Source organism: Phasianus colchicus, chromosome 1 (assembly GCF_987193195.1).
Source record: "Phasianus colchicus chromosome 1, bPhaCol1.hap1.1, whole genome shotgun sequence".
Lineage (NCBI taxonomy): Eukaryota > Metazoa > Chordata > Aves > Galliformes > Phasianidae > Phasianus > Phasianus colchicus.
In genome coordinates, this window is record NC_143436.1 from 184,603,009 (window position 1) to 184,628,352 (window position 25,344).

The 25,344-nt window shown below is 35.2% G+C and overlaps 1 protein-coding gene across 1 annotated transcript in view; it reads right to left on the reverse strand.

The window, feature by feature from the left end:
* Positions 1 to 25,344, reverse strand: part of ARHGAP42 (Rho GTPase activating protein 42) — a 160,101-nt gene that overhangs the window by 18,735 nt on the left and 116,022 nt on the right. Inside the window, exons 8-19 of the mRNA XM_031616148.2 lie at positions 24,107 to 24,236; positions 20,391 to 20,491; positions 19,089 to 19,198; positions 15,898 to 15,976; positions 14,844 to 14,883; positions 13,595 to 13,657; positions 11,714 to 11,788; positions 10,968 to 11,052; positions 9,682 to 9,740; positions 8,763 to 8,868; positions 3,881 to 4,040; positions 1,265 to 1,409 (exon numbers count right to left, since the gene is read on the reverse strand). Of these exons, the coding sequence (XP_031472008.1) occupies positions 1,265 to 1,409; positions 3,881 to 4,040; positions 8,763 to 8,868; positions 9,682 to 9,740; positions 10,968 to 11,052; positions 11,714 to 11,788; positions 13,595 to 13,657; positions 14,844 to 14,883; positions 15,898 to 15,976; positions 19,089 to 19,198; positions 20,391 to 20,491; positions 24,107 to 24,236 (1,153 nt within the window). The remainder of the gene's footprint in view (positions 1 to 1,264; positions 1,410 to 3,880; positions 4,041 to 8,762; positions 8,869 to 9,681; positions 9,741 to 10,967; positions 11,053 to 11,713; positions 11,789 to 13,594; positions 13,658 to 14,843; positions 14,884 to 15,897; positions 15,977 to 19,088; positions 19,199 to 20,390; positions 20,492 to 24,106; positions 24,237 to 25,344) is intronic.

Consider the following 25,344-nt stretch of genomic DNA (forward strand, 5'->3'; position numbering starts at 1 on the left):
ATTTAAATGATGACATAAAACTATCCAGTGCTTCAAAAAGAGCTACTGCCAGAAACCAGGGCTCTGTCTTGACTGTCTCTGGCACAGCTAGAGCTACTTGGCAAGAAGAACACCTCTGCTCCTGACTCAGCCCTCTAGGCACAAGTGAGATCTTAACTGGAACTTGTGCAGCAAATGCTGAGCTGGAGCCAACAAGCAAATTCCATGTGGAGAGCTCCTTGGTCAGACCTAACTTCATTCCAGCTGTCGGCAGAAACTATGAGTGAATTAAGAAGCCTGTGCTTGCATAAGCCCAGAAAAATACTTTGACAGAACTGCCCCACTGACATGCCGTTAGTTACACAGTGAAAAACAGCTGGAATTTGTTCAGTTTCTCCTCTAGTGAACATAACTGACAGCTCCACCATAACTTCTTCATCTAAGGATCCCATGCCATTCACACTAGCAACTGAAGAGCAGGGAGACACTGCTCTCATTCATTATTGCTGTACATTACTTTACTGTACCTATTTTGTGTAAATCTCCTTGAGGAACTGGTAAACACAGAAGTTCTTTTGGAAATCTCCTGCAGTCGTTAGCAACTTAGACATTGCTACAGCTTCTATACTTCTTAATGGTAAGGCAGGTAAGTAAAAAGTGATGAAAACAAATGAAATGCCCCTTTTTAACACATTGCATGAAAGTCACATTTACATTAAAATGAAAAAGATTTCTAAGCAGCAAGTAATTGCAAACATAACTCCATGTTGTTAAACAGCAAATCATCTGCTGAGTACACTGTTTCTCATAACATAGCAGTTTGTTTCTATTCCAGTCAAACTAATAAGGTTTCCGTGGTTTTGGCATCCTAGACAGTAGTTTGCTTTGAACCAATGACCACAGTTTCACGCATGTGAAAACAGCCAAGTAATGTTTTTGATCTCCCGACCTTGACTGAGTTAAAGCTTCTCAACCTTAACAATTAAGGGAATGTCATATAGTGAACTTCACAGAGTTTCAAGGCAGGCTACTTTCAGATCAGAACATAAAGTCTACTCTAAAAGCTTTTTGTATTTAATACAAGACATGCCTAAAACTAAATATCCTTCCTCCTCTGAGAGAAGCAAGGAATGTAGTCATTCAGCAGTACAGCTGTGACTCACAGAAGCTGATGAAATTCCATCTGTAATGTTTATTGGAATACAGTGCTTACTGGACATTGCTGAGGAATATCAAAAGGCCAAGACATGAAAAGGAAGACAGCAGTCAACAAGAACAAACTTACTGTCAGGATCTGCTAGACACGGTGTGTATCTTCCTTTGGGCTTACGAGGACCTGTGGAAAGACAAATTGCTCTTGTCCTTCTTGAACTTGAACGGGACTGAGGTTGGGGAAGAGGAATATTGGGGTCTGGTGCAGTGTGAAATATCTGCATGATTAAAAAAAAAAAAAGGAAGAAAAAAAAAAGAGAAATAAATAATAGAGGTATTCCTATGCTTCCATTAATAATATATTTGTTTTCCTCATCACAGCACCTGAATGTTGTAATAGTCTCACCCATCTTAAAAGAGCACATTCACAGAATATCTTCTGATTAAATTCTACAACCCAAGAATGGGTTAGTGAACAAAAAGCTGTACTTAAAAATTATGCTGATTACACAGAAATATTTCTTTAAATAGTTTTATCTTCTAGCCCCAGTTATAAAGCGCTTAACAACCTAAATTGTGAAACATACAGTAGTGTTTGCTACTAACACCAACTCAGGAAATATATACTTTCAAATATTATGAAGAAGTGGAATTTCATTATATGTGTACCTATGAGAGCTTTTGTATGTTACAGAAAGGTGTCATATCTACAATCCCATTTGTATTTTAGAAAACCACTTTATTTTCCTAAACAAGGCAAGCCTGATGAGGATCATCTTCAGGTTTGGAGTATCTTCTGATTTTTATCTTTCATGTACCACTGCTATCAGTAATAAATTTTGCGCTGTATCTCTGTAGAAAACCTTAATTTTTTTCAAAAATGAGAAGAAATCTACATGCTATTTAAGAAGTGGAGGAAAAGTGGATGTATACTCAGACAGTAGAAAATACTTTAAATGAGGTCTTGAGATGCTCTTTAAACAATACCATATTAGCAATTAGTAAGTAGCACATCAATGCAAAACCATGTCTGCAGATAGAGAGCAAGGATGACTTTGGTTGTGCAGCCACGTTCTGTGTATTGAATAAACTGCTAGTTTCTGGAGGGGAAACTCAGTTTGGGAAACATGTATTAAGTATGTTTTGGAATTGAATGCATGGGGGCTGCCAGCATCATACTAATTTTTGAGATGTTGAGTAGTGAAATATAATTGGTGATATCAAGCAATACTGTCAGTAATTACTGATCAATCATTGCAAGGGATCCTGATAACGACAAGGAATTGCTCCACATCAGAGTAAACAGAATAAAATCAAACTTCTTTCACCTTGTTTTGTCAGTCATCAGAGAAAGTGATATAAATCAACAAAAAATCCCCCAAATACTACTTCTTTTGATGATTAAGTAAAGGAGGTCTTGACTATTCTGCTGGGTTCTATAGTTAAAGGGCAAAAAACCACCATCAATAAAGAGAACTGACAGTGAAGGTGATTCAAGTTGTGCCAGGGGAGATTCAAGGTGGACGTTAGGAAATTCTAGTTCTCCAAAAGAGTGGTCAGGTGCTGGAATGGGCTGCCCAGGGAGGTGGTGGAGCTACCAACCCTGGAGGTGTTCAAGGAACGTTTAGAGGTTGTGTTGAGGGATGTGGTTTAGTGAGAACTGTTGGTGATAGGTGGATGGTTGGACTGGATGACCTTGAAGGTCTTTTCCAACCTTGGTCATTCTACGACTCAAGATTCTCTATGATACCTGCAGTGAAAGTGACTGAAAGTAACATTTTATGATTTCACAGATTTTCCTTCTCAAGTCCTGAAAAAGTTCTTATTTAGTTTTTGCATAAAGAGTATGAGACGTACCCTTTGTGTCTCTTTGGGAAAAACAAATAAAACCAGGCAGTTACACATATTTGCTGAAAGCAAAAAAGTATCTTGCTTGTATGCTGCATGTTACGGAGTTTGTTACAGACTGATGGGTTAACAACCTGTAATTAGAAATAAAACTTTCTCTAAGAACCATTTATTATTTTTTAACATAGTTTATCTGGTATCTACATATCTGAATAGTGTTACAGCAAACAGAATTGAGGATTGTGTTGGGCATCAATACTAACGCTGCTTGCGGAAAGAGGAAGTTAAATATGGTTGGGGTTTCATGACATTAGCTGGGACCAGACCTCCACTGACCTCCAGCTGATATATCCCCAAAGGACAGTAACTGTCAGGAAGACTCAGAACTGATGCACAGAGTATATACAGAAGAGAATCCATGTACTCATCCAGACTGAACCTCAATATACTGCTCATGTGAGAGAAATGGAAGAGTGAATAAGCAAAGAATGACCTAATTCTGGTTCTAGATATGAACCAGATATGTGACTCTGGGCAGCCTGGTCTAGTGGCTGGCAACCCTACCTGTGGCAGGGGGGTTGAAACTAGATGATCTCTGAGGTCCTTTTCAACGCAGGCCATTCTATGATTCTGATTCTATGAGAAGGATTCAGAAATATTCAGAAAGCTAATGAAAATTCAGAGGGACTTCTTCAAAGCATGGGAGATTATGCCTTGGATTTGTACCTTGCATAGCGTTGATAGGAATACTAATCCACAGCATGTGGAGAGAACAAGGTACTTTTTTCAATCAATAACCTACAAATGCTAAATTTTTCATTATTAAGAACTTAATAATGATAATGAAAATGAGATCTTGGTTTCACTTATTCAGTAGAAAACTCATAAAATCTTCTACTACCTTTTCGTAATGTTCTATAAGAATTTCAACGACGATATTCTGAAACTTAATGTTCATCATAGCAGCCACAGTTTCTTCTTGGGCTCTCATCAGAGTGGGTCCAAAGATAACACCAAGGTTGGATACTGTCATAAGGTTTTGCTGACTGTGTAATGATACCCTTTAAATGAATACAAACAATATGCAGTTAAATAATTGCACTAAACTACAATTCCAACAGATGAAATCTCACAATTATGCTTTCCCTTTTTAAACATTTTAAAAACATTCACATTTACTAAAGCTAAAATACAGTGCAGAACAGCTACTGTGTCTTCATTGAGGCTCCAATTGTGCAATACTTTAATGTATAATGAGCAAGTCTTCCTCAAGTATCTAAGTTTCTTACATAACTGATAAGGAAAAGTAACTACCTTCTTTGAAAGTCTCTACAGAGAGATCCAGCCCATCTAAAGTTTACGAGCCATAAGGTATACACCTCTTTCTCTCCAACAGTTATACAAGAACTTAAATACTCTAATGAAAGAAAGTACTAGGTGAGAAAAGAGGTCAATTATATATATTAGCTTTCATGCCAAGCAAAGAAATATAGTTACTGAAAACACTTAAATTGTAATGAGATCTCTTAGTATTTCCAAAGCATAAAATTAGTGGGGTCAATGTCACTGTTTCTGTGGAATAGATAACAGTAGATGATCATAATTATACCTCATGGCTTTAAAATGCACTAATCTTGTACTTCTGTATATTCTGCTATTGCATAATGAACCATTTATGTCATTTTCTTCTTAATTTAGAATTAATGTAGAATTTAGAAACTTAGTTTTTCCAATAGTTTTTCAGGTAGTAAAATGAAAATTATCTATCAGTAATCCTCAGTGCCCCTCTTCTCTTACAAATTAGATTACAGAATAAAAATTATATTATTATAAATTCCCACTGCCAGTGATATCCTTGTCAAGTAGCTCTACTGCCTGCACTTGTCTGAGAAATATCATGCCAAGTAGCATTTTCATAATCATCTCAATGTTTAATTTTTCTGAATTTGCAACCAAATAGAGTCAGTAGCACTCATTGACACTATACTCTTCCTTCTCACTGCTATTGCCATTGCCCAAACTGATAAACATCATTTAATACATTTCTTACATAAGTAAAATTATTCTTGTACAATTTAAAATTAAAAAACAGTAAAATCTACAAAATGTTGTAAGGAGCAGTTAGGGGAAAACCCTATCTTCTGTTTTTTGTTTGTTTGTTTGTTTGTTTGTTTTTTCTGCCTGCTTTCATTAATTAAGGTATGGAGATGTTTGCCATGTTTCCCTACCAGTAAAATTCACAGGTATCTTGATTTGCTTATAATGCTATATAAACATTAAAAAAAATGATCTGTCTGATGCCAGAGTTTGGTACCAAATAACAGAAAACCCCTGACAAATATTAGAAATCTGGTAACAAAAAGACAGATTTTCCAAGGGCTACTACAAAATTTTGATAGGATCAAACTCATGCTTGGACTTATTCGTTACTGAGTAGGCACTAGTTATAGGATAGTGATATGAACAGTAGATCTACCACGGAATATAGGTTAGATGGTCTCGAATTACTTCTATGGTGAAATAAATGCTACCCTCATAACTGGAATAGGAATACTTTAGTACCTTACTTACACTGAGAATCAGGAGAAATAGAAGAAATTTGTACAGAAGATAATGTGATATAAGCTGCAGGAAAATTAATTCCCATCTCGCTATGGTTCCTATTTTATTTCATTAAGTTAGGCCTCAAAATATTCTAAAATTTTACTTAGAAAGCTACATTGGTAGAAAAAGTTATTTAGAAGTCAAATCATGAAAATTACTTCTTAAACTGTATTTTTAGCCACTTATCTCAATAAAATTTTATCTTATGTTTATCTTATGTAGGTGACTAAAGGGTGTTTGGGAAGTCCACTGGATCTTAATGAAAATGCAATTTTGAATATCAAAGAATGTCAAAGAAAACCCTAAAAAATAACTCTTTACAATGTTATTCTGCTTTGTGCTGCACACTGTCAAGGTCTCTTACAAAAACATTACAGTCTTAAAGCACAGGATAGAGAATAGTGTTTGCACAGTTTGGGTTTCCTTGGTGACAAATTTAGTAATACTGTAATCAGAAAGGACTCTCTGCTAAGTACCTCAAAAGCTGAATTTCTAACAAAAAAAATAAGATCTGTAAATGGATTATTTTGAGAACCAATTTCTCTTAGCCCAGTTCTACTGTTGCTGGGCTACTGAAATTCTGAATAGATAGCTAAAGTAAATGTGCATTTTATGCATAACTGAAAGACATTCATTAATGTGGAAATGCAAACCTTCTTGATATATCCCAGTAAATCTCTCATACTACCCATTTGTCAATCGTAGGAAGGCCTGGTGTTTTTAAATCATACCAAAGAATGACTCATTTTTTTAAAGAAGCAGGAAATTTGATTAGGAAGGTTTAAAAACAAAAAGAAAGAGCTACCTAACTTAAAATAACACCAAACATCCAGTTCTTGCCCAGCTGCTGAGTATATATTCACAGAGCACCACCTCTCTGCAAAATGCTCATCAGCATTTTCTGGACTTGTTACTTTGTTTTTAGTATGATCTGCATCCCCCAACAACTAGATCCTATTTAGCTGCACACACTGACACAGAAGTCAAGGGAGGCAGAAAACTAAAGGCCTTAAGACCTAAATCAAGGAAACAATTTCAAATATTTCAAGGATTTCAAACAAAAGAATGAAGAAAAATGATTTTTTTTCTTATTTCCCCACCTAAACAAAGTTATGCACTTTATGTGTCATTTGCTCCTTGAAAAAACTCCACACAGGGGTAGGAGGAAGAAAAGGAAAGAAAACTGATTACAAAGCTAATTTAGAACTCATTTGAGTAGCTGGCATAAACAACAGCTGGCAAATTATATGAGAAATTAGAAAGGATCAATTGAATGTTGGAATGAGAAGAACTGAAAGTTTTAAGAATACATCTCAAAGATTTCAATTTATCAGAAATGAGAATTACATCAAAGTTGAGACAGGCAAAAGCTAAAAAGAACAATTACAGAACGGAATACTGCAGGCATGCTCTCTTTGGAAATGGAGGTAACAGTGAGAATAAGAGTCCAGGAATGAGGACAAGAAAGAAATGTTTGCCTAATTGTGCCTACAGATAAATCAAGTGCTATATAAAATCAATGGATCATAGAATATCACAAGGGAGTATTGGAAGGGACCCCCAATGATCACGAGTCTAACTCAAGGTTCCACACACCCAAAAACTCAGAGTGTATGTCTGAAAGTGTCCTCCAGATGCTCCTTGAATTCTGGCAGCTGAGGTCTGTAACCTCTGCCCTGAGCAGCCTGTTGCATGCCCACCGCCCTCTGTGAAGAGTTTCTTCCTGATATGCAACCTGCCTCTCTATGTTGTTCCTTCGGGCCTGTCGCTGTCACACAGAGCAGAGCTCAGCACTGCCCTCCGCTCCCTGTGAGGAGCTGCAGCCGCCATCAGGCCTCCCCTCAGCCTGCTCTGCTCTGGGCTGAGCACACCCAGGCACCTCCGCCTCTTCTCATATGTCTTCTCCTCTAAACCTCTCACCATCTTTGTAGCTCTCCTTTGGACACTCTCTAATAGTTCTATGATGCACATCTTGTACTGTGGTGCTCAAAGCTGCAGCTTTTACCAAATCATTATTTCACAATTACAAGTTCTAGCTTCTTAGGCTGTCAGCATCAAATACTATACTTTTAGTAATCAAACTCTTCCATTGGAAACTTAAAGAATCTGCTTTCATCTGGTTCTCTGGGTTTCCCCAAAGAGCTAAAAATAACTCACTGTGGCTAAAAAATTTCCACCAAAGTGCAGATAACTTTCTGCAGGCTGTGATCAAAAGAGTAAAATGGTGGGGATGTACGGAATGGAATAAAAACAACATGGAGACCTTCATGGCATCTTCTACATATGTCAGTTATGGGCCTCATCTGAACAACTGCTGTTTCAGTATTCACATTCCAAGATCACTGAGAAATATATTAAAAAATACACAGCATCCCAACTAATAAATAATAATGTGTTCATTTAAATACTCAGCAAAATCTAATGAATAAGGTTTGATGAAAAAAAGGGATATATAATGATGTAATAAAGGCATGTAATCAGAGCCAATGACAGAGAGAGACAGAATAGAAAAAAAAGTTTGTCTTTTTTTTTTGTCTGAGTGCACATTAAGAGTAATTCAATTGAGATAAAAGGTCATCACTTCAAAGAAATAGAAAAATCTTTTCGGTGAGACATTTAATTAAAACTCAGAATAGCTGAAAAATCTAGGGAGATTCAAAGGTGGGTGTGGACGTTTATAGAGCTATCTAGAATAACAACAAAAACATTTTAAATTAGAATTTTCAAAACATATTATACTTCAGAGCTATTAGAGATAAAAATTAGATCAAACATGAAGGATAAATTATACTGTATTAGTCTAGTCTACATTTTTTACCAGTTTGGGGACCTAAATAACACTCTCTTATCAACAACCTTAGCATAGTCTTAAATGTTTCTCCAGTTTAATTAGTACCAAATCCTGTAATAAGTAAGAATTGTGAATGAAAACACATCAGTATATGTTATATGGTAACATTATCAGTCATCTTGGTGACTCTTCATGGTGTTTTTTATTTTATTTCTATGATGAGTATTCTTCAGCAACATTGCATATTACTTTTCAGAAATCAAATATAATTTCAGGTGGCACTATCTTAACACAATTACTATAACGGATTAGGCAACACTGACAAATTAAATGTGAAAATAATCACATTTTTTTGGTAGTATCAAACATAAAAATCAAAAAGAATTACTTGACCAAGTGCTTGATAAGGATGTCCAGCATCTCTCTGTTCTTCTCTGGTAATTTATGTACAAGTGCATGCACTGCTTCAACTCTGTAGTTCTGATCATCTGATTCTATTAAACAGAAAACAGAAATCATTGACAGATTAAACACATGCTAAAGTGAGACTAAAAATGGCAGAAATGCCAGTATGCCAAACACATGCATTGCAGTTAACCAAACACAATTAGCCTTCAAAATGATGAAAGCAATTCAATTTTATTTATTGCAAGAACATAATGGAATCTGGATTTCAAGTAACTTGCAAAGAGCATTTACTGACAGTACCAAAGCCAACAAAATCTGTGGCAATTCTGACTTCATGATGTGCTTGAGTGGAATCCAAGATTTTATCTCTTGCTATTTAAAACATCTAAAATTATTGAGGGTCTCTTTAAAAATGTAAGAGGAAATGGAGAAATAAATTCGAATTCTAAATTGGAGTTGTTAGAAACACAATTTTTCTCCCTATCTAATTACCCCATGTATGAGAAGGGAATTATTACCATCCCTCTCCAATTTTGCAAGGCAAGATGGGAAAATAAAAGTCCCTGGGCAAGAGGGGAGGAATGCTATAGAATCATTATCAGCCTGTACAAAACAATCAAAAAAACAAATCAAGATTAAAGATTTCATGCAGAAAGCGGTCACACAGAAGCTCTAAAAAGATCAGAACAAACCACTGAACAGCTTCTTTTAGTATGACTTCTCTTGTTTTGAGGGCTTTCATGTGGCACTGTCGTCACATACAGTGAAATAGAAGAACTCAGATCCTTGGCTGGATAACTGAATACTACACCAAGGAGAAAAACAGGGATAGCAACTGAGGAGATTAAAGGTTAGAAAAAACATTACTATTGTGAAAGTGTATAAATTACTTTACTTACTAACAGCAACAATGAAATCTTTGTGCAGCTTAAATGTCATCAGCGGTTCTGAAAGACACCTGGTTGTAAATTTAAAAGGACATTTGAAAAAATGCATTACTCAAAGTCTTTTTAGGCTTTGCAGTTGTCATTATGATAGCCCTCAATATAAGTATAACGCAGACGGGTACATCCAAGGAAACCCATTCCACGGATTACTACAGTATACAACTCAGTCACATACAAAGTCTGAAAATCATTTCGAGTTGAAGATGGTGACACCATGGAAGTTTGTAAGAGAAACATTACCAGCTTTATCACAGAGACTCTCCATGTTCTGACTTCCATACTATGGAATAGGAATAATACTACTGAAGAAGACGGCATACAGGGCTGCAGAAATAATCTGCCCAAGAAAGGCAAACAAGTTATGAAACTTTAGACTAAAAATCTAATCTGAGAGATCCTGGAAAAGTCCTCCTCTGAAAGTAGCCTGTGAATTGTCTTAGAGACATAAAAACACAGCTACTGCTAGCTCATGTCCTAGGTTCACAAACAAAACCGACAAGAGAGTTGTGCTTCTGAAGAAATGCATTTCTTCAGCCAAAGTCATTCTTTTCAATGAAGTTGATACGCACATTTTAGATATAAACATATACATTTTACTATAAATCATAAGCACATTTTTCAGGGATTTCTGATGCTGCCCTCTGCTAGGTGACCAGTCTAAGAAATCCATTTTTTTAGGAACGCATGGAACAATCGCCATCTGAGTTTTATGTTTTTATTATGCTTACTTTCAACATTATATATTGACATTCAAAAGAGTTTTATTATAAGTACTATCACTTTTTAAGATTCTGCCTCATAATAGCAAAAAATTTGAAGAGAAAATTGTGAGAGGAATATCTTGCTTGTGAAAACAACAACACCACAGGATAAAAACAGAGTATTAATATTTTTTGAAGAGATTTACTCTGCTCCAACAACGATGCCATGAAAAATCATTGTGCAGAAGGGATTCAGGAAAAAAAAACCTCAGCAAAACATGCTTTGTAGTTTACACAAAATATTTTAAATAAAAGCATGCAGTTAATTATATTCTGGCAAATCTGTAGCTAAACAAGGCAGAAAAGTGTGTGACAAATTTTAGATTATTACACATTTTAATAAGTATATTAGACAAGATGATAATGTACTCAATTAATACCATGTTAATGAGTAGAAGAAATATAATATCATGTTTATAAGCAAAAGATTAATGAGCCATAAAACGAATACTGAGATATGCATAACATCATACTTACCTGAGGTAGTTTTTAAGTCCGCTAGTTATTGTTTTATTGTCCCAGATCTCCATATCAATATCCATATCAGGAGGAGATTTAGGGGCTGGGAGAAATTTGAATTAGGATTGTTATATTTTGACTAACACACAAACAAGAAAAGCAGCAAATAGAAGCTAAAAGATTATTCATTTAGCTCATATGATTATTTAACAGTTAGATTTGATCAATATGAATTATTTTAATCTCTGCCAGAGTATTAATAAAAATAATTCAGTATTCATATTTAGTACCTGCAAATGGTAAATGTATGCACTATACCAAAGAGTAAAAGTAACACCAAGTCAATAGAGAATTTATAATTCATCTGGTTTAGACATTGGAAGACAGGTATCAGATAGCCAGACTAACAAAAAATATGAAATACAATAACTGTCTATTAAACTGTGTTACAAAACTAAGCTTTGGAACACTTCTGGAAAACACCAGATAGATGCCAATAAATAATATAAATGCTAAAAGAAGAAATGTGTTTCATCAGTAATTTGCTCACGTGTATCGATGACTCCATTTAGAAAACTGAATAATAATGTACACAAGGAATCTAGTTAGACTGACTACCATTCTAACACTGCAAAGTCAGTTTAGTGGGAGCAAGCAGACATACGAAACTGTAGATATTTAAGTATGCTCTTCTGGGTACAACAGAAAAGGATCATGGTATATGTGCTACATGCAATAGACAAAGGTACACTTAAGACACTTACAAAATATGGTATTCATCAGCTTTTGCACTTTGGAGTTTACACCACCTATTCTGTACAGTCCCAGGATGGTAATGCCTACATTGGGAAAACAACAGTGAAAACAATGAGAAGATGGCTATTTCAATTACACTCACTTGCCTCTTGTCTGTGTTTTCAAACCACCTCAATTTATTTACGGAAAATTGAAAAATTACATTATCAAGTACTGCTTCACCCTACTGAGTTACTTCTGGGATGCTAATAAATGCATTCCACTGAATCCACACCATGCCATACTCTAATCACAATTCTACATTAACAGAAGACCTTGCATTGGAATGACCTGTATCAGAAAACATACAGAGAATGACTGGGAAAGGTGAAAAACAAGACTCCAAAGAAATCTTAAAATGTGTTACATGTCTACAAATGCCTTCTATCCAGATTTCAGTGGAAATACTATGTATCTACATTGCCCCTTCCAACCAAGCTTGGTTAACATTTATAGAAGAGACAATGATTCTACCCAAAATAAAAACTTATATTGTATTCTACTTGAACATTGTAGTTCAGAACTTAAGTTATGTATGGATCTCCAAGCAAAATAAGAAGTCAGTTTCAATTTATCTTCAGATTTCAGTTTTCTATTTTTTAATAACACTAAAGCACAATAGATACTAACAAACAGTGCCTAAGATGTGACACTCAAAGTATTCTAATCATAATAATTTCACTGTTTTTAACTTTTTTTTTTTTTTTTTTTTTTTTTTTAACATCAACAGCACTTGGAAATCCAAAGCAGAATGCAAACTTTGATATTTTCCTCATCCACCCCTTGTATATTTTGTTGTATCAACATCTCAGGAAAAACACAGAAAAACAATCTGCTCCTTTACTCTGGCTGTGTGACTCAGAGAACAAAAACAGGAAGAGTTTATTCCTTTATTCCACATCACAAGTGCCAACTTTATATTTCTAGCAGGATGTATTCAAAACTTAACTCCTAATTTGTAGATTAGTGTGGGTATGTGAATATATTCTTCTTCCTTCTTTTGGTCTTACTGTTTTGAGATCGTATATTTTTCATTTCAAAGCAATACTCTAACATCTGATCTCTGCTAGACAACCTGCAGGTGATATTATTTTATTAATTTTTATTATTTATCATTTTTTTACAGAGCAATGCAAGCTGTGAGTGATTCAAAAGCTACACAACACTGCTACCTGAGAGGAAGAAATCATGCTGGGCTCAATGCTACACAGAGTGATTTTCCACAGCTTTTGGATTAGAAGAGACTTGGATTCAGAGAGCTCAGTGCACAGACAAGAAAAGGTCACTTCTGCTTACGGAATACCATACAGCTGTTTGAAAGGGAATTGTCAAACAGCTTACTGTGAGTTACAAGATACCACCTCATCAATAGACAATTACTTTCTTTTTCTACATTCTCACTACCAAATACTGGTTTCTATACACTTTTTTTTTTTTTTTTATGGATATGTCATGTGTAGAATGATTAAGTGAAATGATGGGGGATCAGGTTCATCAACAAACATTTGCCAGCAAACAGTGTTAACACCATGTACATTTGGTCTTCAGGTTTCATGCCAGAAATCAAAAGCACAATTCACTGCACACAAATAAAAGACCTAGACCAAACAAACAACAAAAACAAAAAATCAAAACAAGCAAACAAAAATCCCATTTAAATTATATGCAAAGAGCCTTTGCTGGAATTTGTGGCAACGGTTTTAAGCATAAAGCACATCCATGGAAGGTGAAAAGTGCAAACTGAATGATGGACGTACTCTAAAACAGAACTTTAAAATAATAGATTCAAAGCATTATTTGAGAAAAATATTCATAGTAATCTAATATATCATTTGTGATCTAATACTTACCTCTTGTTTCTACAGCATGGATACATTTCCTCACGAAGTTGAAACCTGCTTCATTTAAGAACACTGAAAGAGAAGGAAAAATAATTTTTCAACTCATCAATACACAAAATCTCCATGTTTAGCTATAATCACATTTCAGTCAAGAAAGACTGATACACATTTATTTGTGAGATTATGATACTTATTCTAGTAGACTATAATATACGTATACACTTAGCAATAAAAATACAACTTTCTCATGCCTATGAGAGTATTCTACTGCTTTTATTAGAAATCAGTAACTTCACACACAGAGTCTAAAGATCACTGCTTTACAAGACTACCGAACTCTCTTCCCTCTGCTGAGGGAAATGGTTTTAAGAATTCAGGACTTAACATAATGACCAGAATATTTTCACTGGTTTTCATACAACAACATTCTTGCTTCTTGCATGTGCATATAACTGCTAAAATATAGCAACAAAGCAAAACAATCTTTGTTATTAAGATTATTTCAAGTAAATGCATTATGCATTAATTCTTGGATCTCTGATGCTCATTCTTCTAATTGGCTAAACAGAGATTTTGGAGCAGCATATGTGTCATCATCAAAATAGTAACATAATAAAAAAGCAAAAAAAAAAACCAAAACAGACATACTCATTTAATTTTAGATTTCCGTTCTCAAATTTACCTTTGTCAAAGATACCTGTGCATATCTGACACATCTCTTTCTCTACTTTATATTCTCAAACATATTTTAAACTTTTTTTTGCATTTGTTTACATATGTTACCATAATACAACTGCACATAGATATATGTCTGAATATTTGTAAATACACTCGTATTATTACACTGAATGTGCCTAATAGGTGTATATATACCTATAAATGAAAAAGTAAGACCCATACAAAGATGATATTTCAACACATGGGCATGGCATGCATTTACATTTAAGTATAAAGACTGTAGATGGAAAGCTGCAGATTTGTTAAATATACTGTCATTTCAGGATCAATCAAGTTTTCTTCCAATTTATATTTGTTGGTAACACAAAAGTTGAAGGCTTTCTCACAGTCTACCTAATTTAGAATATGCTTTGATGTAATCCAATTTCATAATCTATCAAACAGCATTTAGTGATACTGTATAGTATCTTCAGACTGATGGAAACATAAATAATGTCTCTCACACAGACACACATCCAGAAACCCAGCCATTACAGAAACCTGGAAATATTTCATATCTCCGCATTATTAAAGTGCTTACTTTCTTCCTTCTTGCTAATAATGGCTGGCAGTGTGTAGATCTGGAAAAAAACAACAAATACAACAGGTCAATGTTTGTTAAGTCATTTACTGTTGGATTTGCTGATAGTTCTTAACCATCTGTAATATGTTGCACATTAGTGTAATACACTGCTATGGGAAAACCATCCAAACTCTTCACCTTCTCCCAATGTTTAATTCCAGCAGCACTCATTCAGGTTAGCAGTTGGAGAGGGCAACAGTGCACAGCTCAGCTCTGCCTAAGATACACAGCTGTTCTATTCTGCACTCAAGAGAGAAGGCAGGCAGCCAGTGGGACATGTCTCAAAAACCTATTCAGGCCTTGAGATAATAGTTTGCCTAGGGATTTGCAATGAATTTACAGGCACATAAAATACATTAGAAGCTAGATTTGCAGACTGCAAATAGGTTAAATATTAATACAAAGAGTGATTTCATTTCTGCACTTTTTCAGTCAAGCAATAAGCTTTGTAAAAATACTTATTTATCTCATAAAATCTATCAACCATTTTTCTCCCTTGGATGCCACACTGGCATCACCTTATTCAGTGACAATTTCAGAACTGATTAATAGTGAGAAGAAATCTCAGATAAGCCTGTCTTAGTAGCTTTCAGTACATTTTTATGCTCTCTGCAGTGATTTTCAAATGGTACTTACTGTCTACTCCACAACGCTGCCCAGAGATGGTTTGTTGTGACAACTGCAGAAACCACCACTTCCCAAATTTTTTCTGAACCACAAACACTATATGATAACAGGCTATCACCCAAATATAAAAATATAAAAAAAAGAACCTCAAGGCCCCAAAAATTTATAAGTAAAAGTTTAAATATACTACTAGTTCTGCTTCACTAATCAGTATCTATCTTCATTGCACATTTGCAACTGTATTTTATGAGAAACAGAAAAGCTGTATTTGCCTTTATTGTACTGTACTGTAACTAACTCTGTATCTGAAATGTATTCTAGCTTCTTTCTTTAACATATATGTTATATATCTATAAAGATAAAAGAAAAGGACAAATATCCTTACTGGTTCCTTTCCATCCATAGCTTCGAGCCACAGTTTTCTGTTGGATTCTGAAAAAGCTTGTAGTGTGATGATTCCAGGTCTGTCAAAAACATATACATACACTGAAATTACTAATCTTTTTCTTCTCAAACAGTAATCAAAATCTAAACAGATATTGTTATGAAAATATATATAAAAGAGATAGGAAGAAGTTAAAGTCATCTAGGGTTGCCTAGAAAGAGAAGGTACAGGGAGTGAAGTCAATTTTGCTGAGTACTGCCATGATGCAGTATATTTTTTAACTTAAGAGATTTCAAAAACTTGTTTGCTCTGCATGTTGGCCCCTATTGCTATGCTAAAAGGTCAAAAATGATATATTCTCTGTGATGGAACTTTGACACTACTTAGAAAAAGATTCACTGGAATCACAGAATAGATGAGGAAACCAGTTTCACTCTTTGTTACAGGAATAATTACATGAACAGATGTGGAAAAACAAAGAATCAACCTGTGATCACAGATGAGTTCTTTAAGAAATGGTATGATATTAATTCACTCACTTGCCAACAGAATGCCCAAGAGACAGACTATTTAAAAAAGTTTTGCTCCCACACCAGCATAGTGCATCTCTGCTCAAAAGCACACTGTCCAGAACCATAATTTTCTAAGGTAGGTACATGGTTTACAAATAAGGAACACTGTATCTGTCATCTTCCAGAATAAAAATAAATAAACAATAAACCATGACCCTTTTCCATCTTCCCCAAAAGACCTCAGTTTTAAACTTGTAACTAGAAAGCATGCAAGAAGCTACTGGAAAATACAAAAAAGCAAAATATGTATTGACACATACACCAAACCATTCAAGGGGAAGCGAGCCTTGTTCTTATAATCAAGACTAGACAGTTCTGAACTTTAGCTCTAACTTAAACACAAAAGACTAATATTACTGTGAGATGTATATGTGACAAAAAAAAGACCAATATTATAATAATTTTTAGTAAAAAATATTCTTCTATTAATTATTAAATCTATTATCTGTCCAGTGAAAGAAGATGTTATGCACATCAGCACACAATGATGCAACAGCCCTTTACTACTGTAAGCCCTGCTGGTCTCAGCATGCTATTTACTTAGAATGTGAAGAAGTAGATATAATTTGAAATATAGATAAACACAAAAGAAATCTACACAAAACTGCTAAGCCTATGACAATAAGTATATTCAGTGCTTATGCACATATCTTCACAAAATTCAATATTACACTGTTAAATTGTTCATCTGAAATCCTGATCTTCACTGCAGTGATTTCCTTGAAATCAGCTGAAAGTATATCAGATATGCTGCAGTCATACAGGTGGGTGAAAAAGAAACTATTTCTCAAAAAATAAAATTACATTCAAAGAGAAACATTCACTCTATGATGCTATCTTTGCATATAATTCTAATACAAATCAGATGCTGACTATTCTTTAGAACAGTTTTCCTAATAAATCTGAGCTGAACATAGGTGTGAAAAATACCAAACTAGATTTAAAGTAATTGTGTTAATTAGCAAGGATCATGCTGTGTCTTCCCCATTACCAGTTCATATGGTTTCTTTCAGTTAATATGGCTCTTTTTTGAAATGAGATGTGAACATCAGTCTGCATGTTTTTTCAATGTTTTTGAATTGTAACGTTTCACACAGTGTTTCATACAATAGCACAAAGAGAATTAGCAGTGTCTGGTGCTTGGAGACAAAATTTACCCATGAAATCTTATGCTAGAATTTTAAAGATTTGCTGTAGCTGCATATTTGCAAAAAAGAGCTCTTTCCCAGAAAAAAAAATAAATAATAATAAAAAAAGTTGTAATCTTATGCTGCTAAGGAAATTTTGCAGATGTCAATTATTGTTAAAGGTTCACTGTACTTTGCAGCTGATGTCTAAACAATATGCATCTTGAATTTTTAAGTTCAGCTTATAATTATTTTAATGCAATATTTTTGAAATATCAAAATATTTTAATACTGTTTCCATATTTATATGTTTTTACTCACGTTTTGTGTCATTGTCAACATTAATAAAAACCACAGTATTTTTATTTTGACAAAAAAAAAAAAAAAAAAAACAATACACCAAGCTTTACCCAACACGACATACAGAAGAAATCAATACTGTCCTTGCTTATGAACTCCCACCAAATATTTCTAGGTATTTTTTTGGCTGGGCTTCATCTCCTCTGCTGACACACAAGAATTCACTACCTCCTTGCTGAATATCAAACAAACTGCAGGAGCCAACTTTCTATCAACTTATGAAAGGTGTATGCTCATAATAGTGATTAAGAAATGTTGCATTCTACTTATCTTTCAATATTTTGTCCTGCTTTCTGGAAGGCCTTTAACTAACAGGCCATTCACATTTCAAATTAATCAAATTGTACAGGAGGAATAAAACTATACATGAAGAGTGCCTACAGTGATTTCTGTAGAGAACTTAAAGAACTGCAGATAGGTTGTTCTAATAGAGTAGGGGATACGTAAGGGACAACACCCATTTACGAATACTTTACAATGACATGACCACAATGCATATGCAACTCTACTTAAAAAGAAGAAAGAAAGTACTAACTTTAAATTTAAGCTATCATTTCAAGCTTTCAAGATACAATTTGTCTGAATGAGCTCACATAACACTTCTGCTTCTAAAATCTTAACTTACTCAAAAGACTGTTTTATAAAAATATATTTAAAAGTACAAAATGTAACCTCATAATTAACATGCTAAACAACAGCCTTGTATGGAAACTTAAATATTAAAATATTTCTTAGAGAAAGTCTAGAAAAGGCATTATGTTCCATCATAGGTAAAGGGAAAGCTTCATTCAATACTTCTCACTACATTCCTAACCTTGAAAGAATAAACACTTTTACAAAGAAAAAACTTGTGCCACAAGTTTTGTAAGAAACCATATTCTGTCTGCATGCAAACATAACATACTCAAGACAATACATATGTAACTTATTTTGTTAGAAAAACAGGTTTGAACAAGTAAGCACTAGGTAAGCACCAGGTCTTGAAAGCCAGGTTAGGCTCGTCTAGATATGGGCATACTGACAGACTTGTGTCCCTACTACAAGTGCAATTATTATATATTATTTGCAGGTTGGTTTTTTTTTCAATTTCTTCATTACTTTTATTATGTTAACATAATGAAAACAATCAAACCTCTCAAATACTTCGATATCGAAACAGAAGCGTTTGTCAATTGAGTCTGTCTTTCTCCTGATACAAGATTTCAGCTTGAATATTTCTGGTGAGCTTGTGACAAGGCCATTCTACAAAACAAAACAAAAGAAAATTAGTACAGGCAATATATCGTTATAGGCTACACATCTAAAATTCAACTGTATGAACAGTATCAAAAGCATTCTCTAAGATTAGAGCTTAAAATATTTATGAACTTTTCCAATAATTTCTTCGCATACAAATTAAGACTACATTTAGCTCACATTCCTTTATAGGAATGGTTGATACATCAGATGGGTGTAAAAAGGACCTCAAAAAGCTAGAGAAATGGGCTAAAAGGAATTTTATAAGGTCCAACATGGGTCCAGCAGAGGGGAAGGAATAAGCCCAGGCACCAGGAAAGCAGCCTGGCTTTTATCTTCAAACTCTGGTGGCAACAAGCTGGCCATAAACCGATGTCCTGTTGCAGCACAGAAGGCTAACAGCCTTGAGTTGCATCAGGCAGAGTGTTGCCAGCAGACTGAGGGAGGTGATTCTACTTTCCTCTTTGCTCAGCCCTGGTGAGAATCATCTGGAGTGCTGCGTCCAGTGCTGAGATGTTCAGTACAAGAGACATGAGCATACTGAAATGGGTTTGGAGCACCTGTCAAATGAGGACAGGCTGGAGACAACTATGACTGTTCAAATGCGAAGTTCCCCATTGCTTACAAATAGCTGTGGGAAGAACTAAAGAAGATGGAGACACATTCTTCTCAGTGGTGCCATGTGTAAGCACAAGGTAATGGCCCCAAAACGAATATATGAAATTCCATTTAAAAGCAAGGAAAGCGTTTTCACTGTGGGACTGCTTGAGCACTGAAACAGGTTGCCTGCAGAGGTTTGGTTTGTAGGGGTCTCAGTTCATGAAGATATTTAAAACCTGACTGGAGGGGGTCCTAAGCAATCTGTTCTGGTTCCGCACATGCACTGAGCATGGAGATTGAACTAAACAACCTTCAGAACTCTCTTTTAAATGTCGTCCATTCTATGACTGTGATTGCTTTCCTATGCATTTGGAACCGCCATATTAGAGGAGTTATTAAATATGTATTTCATGTGTTATATAATGAATATTTTTATTTAAATACATTATGTATCTATCTAAAATAAACACTGCTTCATGTTTGAAAGCAGTTTAATACTCTTTTCACCATTTTTTTTTAACTGTAACATCTGCTGAATGCTTAATGTAAAGTATGGAATATAGAGTTCATGCACGTGCTGGAGGTTGTGTAAACTCACCACTTTTCCACCAGATTTAGTTTCGGCTATACTCATTGTAAATGTTTTTGTTCCTTTATCATAAGTGCAGTAATGTTTTATCCACGTAAATCCAAGTGGTCCTGGATTAAAACGACAATATAAGAAATAGTTATTTTGACATATAATCATGATTTCAGACAGAGTTCGGTACAGTAGAGAGATAAAACATAAAAGTCCACATGCAGCATACAAAATCAAAAACTCCTCATTTTTTAATTTGAACATGTTCAGGTCTTATTTTCATACATTTCAGCTTGATGTTCCAGCTGATTGATTTTCTTTAGCAACTAGATGGATAACAGCATTCTGTTACGACAGAGAAATATAAAATGCATATCTTGAGGATTATTCTGCTTAGGAAATTCATCTGTACAGTACTGAACTCTTTCTTTGAAGAAAACCTTAAATCTAGTACTAGACTCATAAATTTAGACAAAATCATGAAATTTCTCTTCACTTTCAGAGTGCTCATCAAAGGTAACAAATACTTCAGGTAACATTATAGCAAACTCCTCTACCTATTATCTTTTGGATGCAGAATAAAATGGCTCAGACATAGATTTAATCTTATGCAGTTGAACACTAGCAGATTATTTCATTATAGAAATAGACAAGAAGAAAAAGAACAGTGCACTCTAACACAATAGTGGTTTAGAGATGAGGGATAAAATGAACAGCAGAGGTGGCACCTTCAGCAAGAAACACTGGCCTTTTATCCCTTGGAATGGTTTTCTGACAGGGAAGAGGTGAGTATAACAACAGCACTGAGTCTGAAAAGAAGGCTGATCATAAGACAATAGGTCATGCTCACAGAAAAGGGCTACAGAGCCATTCTTTTAAAAATAAAAACAATATATGGTCAATACTACTCACAAACTGTCAATTATACATAATAAAAGCATCATACTAGAATGTTCTTCAGAAACTTTGAAATCCATACGTTAAATCTAGAACGATCCCCAAATAAGTGAATGTATCCTTTACCCTGGAGAGGTCACACTACATTTCTCCTTAGTCCAACTGCAAAATATAAGATTTCTGATGTAGAAGATTTTTTCAACCCTGGAGTACATAGTGCTTTGCTCTGGCTATGAATCTTCAGTGAACATAAACAGAAAACACTCTTGAACTTAAGCTCAGTGGTATTTTAAACAGTGGCTGCTAACCTAGATTAGATACAGCCTTGCATAATGCCTGCATTACAATTCTTTGCTGTGAGGACACATTTCAAGAATTCTCTCCACATCCTAGTATTGCCAGAGCTTCCCATGTTTTTCTAAAAAAATACCAACAAAACAACCTCACTGCTTAACGTAGTACTGAGAGCAAGATAAGCCCCCTAATTGTTACACATAAATGTAGAGGGGTGTTGCCCTGCAGAAGACAGGATAATTCAAGCCTCTGCAGTGTGACTGCTGCTCCTTTGGTCCAGCACATAATGGCTGTATGTGCACTGGTACATGAAACTGTACTGGGAGCAACCGAAAGTCAGAAGATAACTTGGACTTTCTGATTTTGGGGGGCAGGAAATATAGCAAAGAGAACTGGATATTTTCTGCAAGTTTTTGCAGTAGCAGAGTACAGTCTGATGTATTTTAGACACAGCTTATGGGTAATCAGAGGTGAAACAAACTGTGTTACAGGGGCTATCATAAGAACTCAGAGAAAATCCTCCCTAACTCTCTGCAGGGAAGAAACACAATGAATTGACCAGGTACTTGTTAATCCAACCTCAGAATTCTGTCAGCTGTTCTGTTCCTTTTTTTTTGCATAGAAAATGTACAAATCTAATTCAAGTATTCCCCAAATAGCACCATTAATTCTTTTAGAAGGATGAGTCATCTTGAAGAAGTTTTAGATGAGTTTAGAAGTCATCTGCCTTTTAGCTGGCCAACACCTACATTTAATTTCAATTCTTTTACTCATAACCGTACATCTAAATAAAAGAGCTTAAAGGCCTTTTTTTTCTCTTTTTTTTTTTTTTTTTTTCAAAATACCTATTTACCACCACAAATACTAGTCATAATACAGGATTTACTTTTCCTTTCAGGAATAGCAAACATTTAAGTCATTTATTCTTAATTTGTCTCTTGCCTATGGGATGCTGGTTGTAGGAAAATAAACCTGCATGACAAGAGAATACACAACTAGTATCTTCCTTATTGACACACAGATTACAGATCCTTTTACCCTTACTCCAGAATACACTAATGAACAAACATCTTTTCAGTAAGAGGATGTCAAGTTGGCCTCTCACTATTTAATGAAGCACAGCGTGTGCCCAATGCTTCACTCCTATTCTACCTCCCCCATTAGAGCTCAGTGCAATTTCCACTTAATACAGGTTTCTTTTATCATTATTACACAATTAAAACACAGAGGGTCTTCTTCAAGCTTTCAGTACTATTGAGGACAAAAGTGGCTGAGGTTAACTATTATAAGCACCAGGGTTTCTTTATTTTAGCTCACAAAATGGAATAAAAATTGATTTCATGATGTCATCTAGAAAATCAATCAACTATAATTCCATGTAGTCTCTTGACTTACTGTCTAAAGAAGAAACAGTAAAGGAGAAGGAGATATTCTCAAAACTGACGTTGAGTGGGGCCAAGTCTAACATGGGAATCCTGCATCAGGATGCCTTCTATTTATTTTTAGATTGAGAAATCAGGTGCAAAGTTGTATTTAATCATTTCTGAATGTACACTAAACATGCATGGCACATATATGCCATCTCAAAACACTGCTATATACATTTCTAGCATCAGGAGGATTCCATAACAAAGAATAAATAAATCTGGTTAACCCACACTATTTTACTGTTTTCAACGATCCTTGGCAAATGTAGCTAATTTGGCTTGGTCTCTACTGTCTAAAGCGTAAAACAGTGACAGCAGATAGTTCTGATCACATATAGCTTTGAATTCTCTCTTTTGACTTTTCACATATTTCCTGGCTCAGTTTTCATTCATCACATGATGTATCATTGGCTCTCCCAAATATTCTCAGATATAGATGACAGTTCTATTCCATCATTCTTTTTGGAATTTGTTTCATTCTTATGTCTCATTGCATGAATAATAATTAGGTACAAATTGACAACTATTTTAAAATTATGGCAGACTGTAAGTAGATAACTTTTCTTCTTCTTCCACCTTCCACCTTTTTATTCCATTGTGTGCATGTTCATTAAGGTGGCTGAATCAGTAAAGCCCACAGCTAAAATAAGTGGAGGTTGTTCCTGTGAACTGTGGAACTTGTTCAGGCAGAGAAAGGTCAAGACACAGCAGTGTTTGGTAGAGACCTTAGTGCTTACAGCTTCTGCAGCAAGGAGAAAGGCAGACATCCGGAGCACAGTCTAAACAAACTGATGAATTTGTTACTGAGGGGAGACACAAGGGACCACCCACAAGGGCCCTACCCAAGCAGCATCCTACTCACAATATGCAGAACAAGGAGCTTACATGTGTTTTCACTCATTGTTCTCTCTGGCCTTGGTCACTTTGAGTGCATTTTGAAGAGTCACACATTTATTTTTCTTTAGAAATTTTCCATCTTTAGAGAAGCAATAATAAGAAAAGTCTTTGGACATTCAAAAATAGAGCTTTTGTTCTGCTAGCTAAACCATTTTCTCATCCTTCTAATTTTTGCTGTGTCTTTCAAATCCAATGAAAAGGTACATCTCCTTTACTCACTTTTTTCCTGCACATAGAGATAGCCTTCCATTGTCCATTGACTTGGTGGTCTGTAATCTTGGTTGGCTGACTTCATTCTTTGCATGAGTCTCTCCACTTCCTGCCTCGTGCTCTCAAAGTTATTCCGGGTCTAAGATCCCCAAACAAACAAACAAACAAACAAATCAACACGTTACCTCATGTAAGTACAAAAATGATAATTAAATGAAGAACTTGTAATGCCAAGTAGCAAGACTGCATCAAAAAGAGACCAACAGAAGCATCTGCGGTAGACATAAAAGGGAAATGAATACCAGAATTATAGTTTCTTGCTCCAGAAGCCTGGGAATAACACAGTAAAAGAGAACTAAATTTAAGCACACAAATCTGCAGGTCACTAACCACAGAAACAATGCCACCTCACATTTTCAGGTATGCTTACACAGTATTCTGCAGACAGATGTATTCTTCTTCTGTGTGTACTCCAGAATACGCAGACAGGATCCAGGCTAAACAGCTAAACTAGAAGGTACTGATAGCATAACCTCAAACTTGATCCAATAAGCCCCACTGAACCACTAAAACAAGTGCAGAATACAATGGTTTGGGTTTATTCCAGGGTAAAGTCTCCAGACACCTGTGGTCTCTCCACACATGGAAGCAGTATGGTTCAGAGACCTGTGTCCATACCCACAGTAACACTATGTATGCTGACACTCAAAGTAGTCAGAGCATGGTTACAATTGTTTTTTGCCAGGACTCCACAAACACCACAGTTGAGATTTAATTATGTTAGGCAACAACTAGGTCACAAGTAGCAGAAGTGTTCCAAAATCACGGAAACAAATTCTGCGTCTTCCCTAAAAATCATGTGCCTTAACAAGACAGCTGCTGGCCAGAAGAATAATTAAGTACAAAGGTGGGTAATTCATATTTGCCAATGCCTGTATGCATGTACCTGGGCATTTTTTCTGAATTCAGTGGGATCAAGGTTTCCCTCCACACAGCTAACACAGTGTAGGAAAAAGGAGAATTATTATGAAGTGCCAGAGGTTTGACAGATTGCTACTGACATACCAGATGTTGAACACTTTGTTCCTATAGGCAGTAAAATAAAGATTATTGCAATGTTTTTGTAAGGCCACTTTGAAAAAAATATATTATGGAATCTAATCTCAGCTAGACAGAAAAATATTGTCTGGACTTTATACAGTGGTAAATACTTTCCCATTTAGCTGGCATTCATGGATTTTCACTAC